Source organism: Pygoscelis adeliae, unplaced genomic scaffold (genome assembly GCF_000699105.1).
Source record: "Pygoscelis adeliae isolate BGI_AS28 unplaced genomic scaffold, ASM69910v1 Scaffold210, whole genome shotgun sequence".
In the NCBI taxonomy this organism is placed as follows: domain Eukaryota; kingdom Metazoa; phylum Chordata; class Aves; order Sphenisciformes; family Spheniscidae; genus Pygoscelis; species Pygoscelis adeliae.
Window position 1 is genome coordinate 105,833 of NW_008823959.1, and position 851 is coordinate 106,683.

The following is an 851-nucleotide window of genomic DNA, read 5'->3' on the forward strand; positions in this document are numbered from 1 at the left end:
GTGCCCAGGGTCCTTCCCCAACCCCCTGCCCCATCCCCGCAGCCCTGCCCCATCCTTTGGCCCATGTTCATGCTCTGACCCCACTGACCTGCTGGTCCAGGGGAGTCCATGCTGTCCTGCTCCGTCCCATCCCCGCTGCTGCGTGGTGTCTGATCCAGCCCTGCCCTTGATCCAGCCCTGCCCCTGATCCAGCCCTGCCTGCCTGCAGACGTGGCTGCTTTGGGATGCTCCTGGGGCCGTCCCTCGCACCAGGGGGTCTTGGCTCCAGCTGGAGCACTGCGGAAAGTGCCCTTCCTTGGGGAAGAGGGCGAACCAGGGTGGTGAGGAGGGGCCTGGCTTCCCTGTCCCTTGGATGTCCCCAGAGCCCTTCCCCTGTGCCAGAGCTCAGTGCCCACCGCTGAGGCAGGATGCATGCAGCAGCCAGGCAGCCCGGACGGAGTCGCTCCCCAGGCACAGGGCTGAGCCTGCCAGGCTGGGGCTGGGGCAAACCCCGCACGCCTCTCACTCCCCTTGCAGAGGTGACCCTCGGGCTGCGGAGCACCCCTGTCCGCATCACCACTGTCCCCAGCAGCAGCAGCAGCGTCTGCAGTGGCAGCAGCAATGTCATCAAGGTGAGTGCCTAGAGGGGCTGGGTGCCATGGGGCCGTGCCCCACTTGGGCATGGCCTGGGGCGTGCTGGGCTTGGGGTGGGGAGCAGTGACCAGGGCGGGCAGATTGGTGCTGGCAGCATGGTCCAGAAGCTCTGGCTGGTTTGGTTTTTTTTTTGGTTGTTTTTGGTTTTTGACAAAAAGACCCCGGGGTCTGCGCATGGACCCACAGCCCCAGTCACGTGAGCCCCCTGCACCCTGGAC

At 65.8% G+C, this 851-nt stretch overlaps 1 protein-coding gene across 1 annotated transcript in view; it reads left to right on the top strand.

Moving 5' to 3' along the window:
* The window catches only part of LOC103916213 (smoothelin-like), a gene marked incomplete at its 3' end in the record, with an annotated part of 14,991 nt that overhangs the window by 7,132 nt on the left and 7,008 nt on the right, over positions 1-851 (top strand). The window contains 1 exon segment of the mRNA XM_009323176.1: positions 517-611. Within this exon segment, the coding sequence (XP_009321451.1) occupies positions 517-611 (95 nt within the window).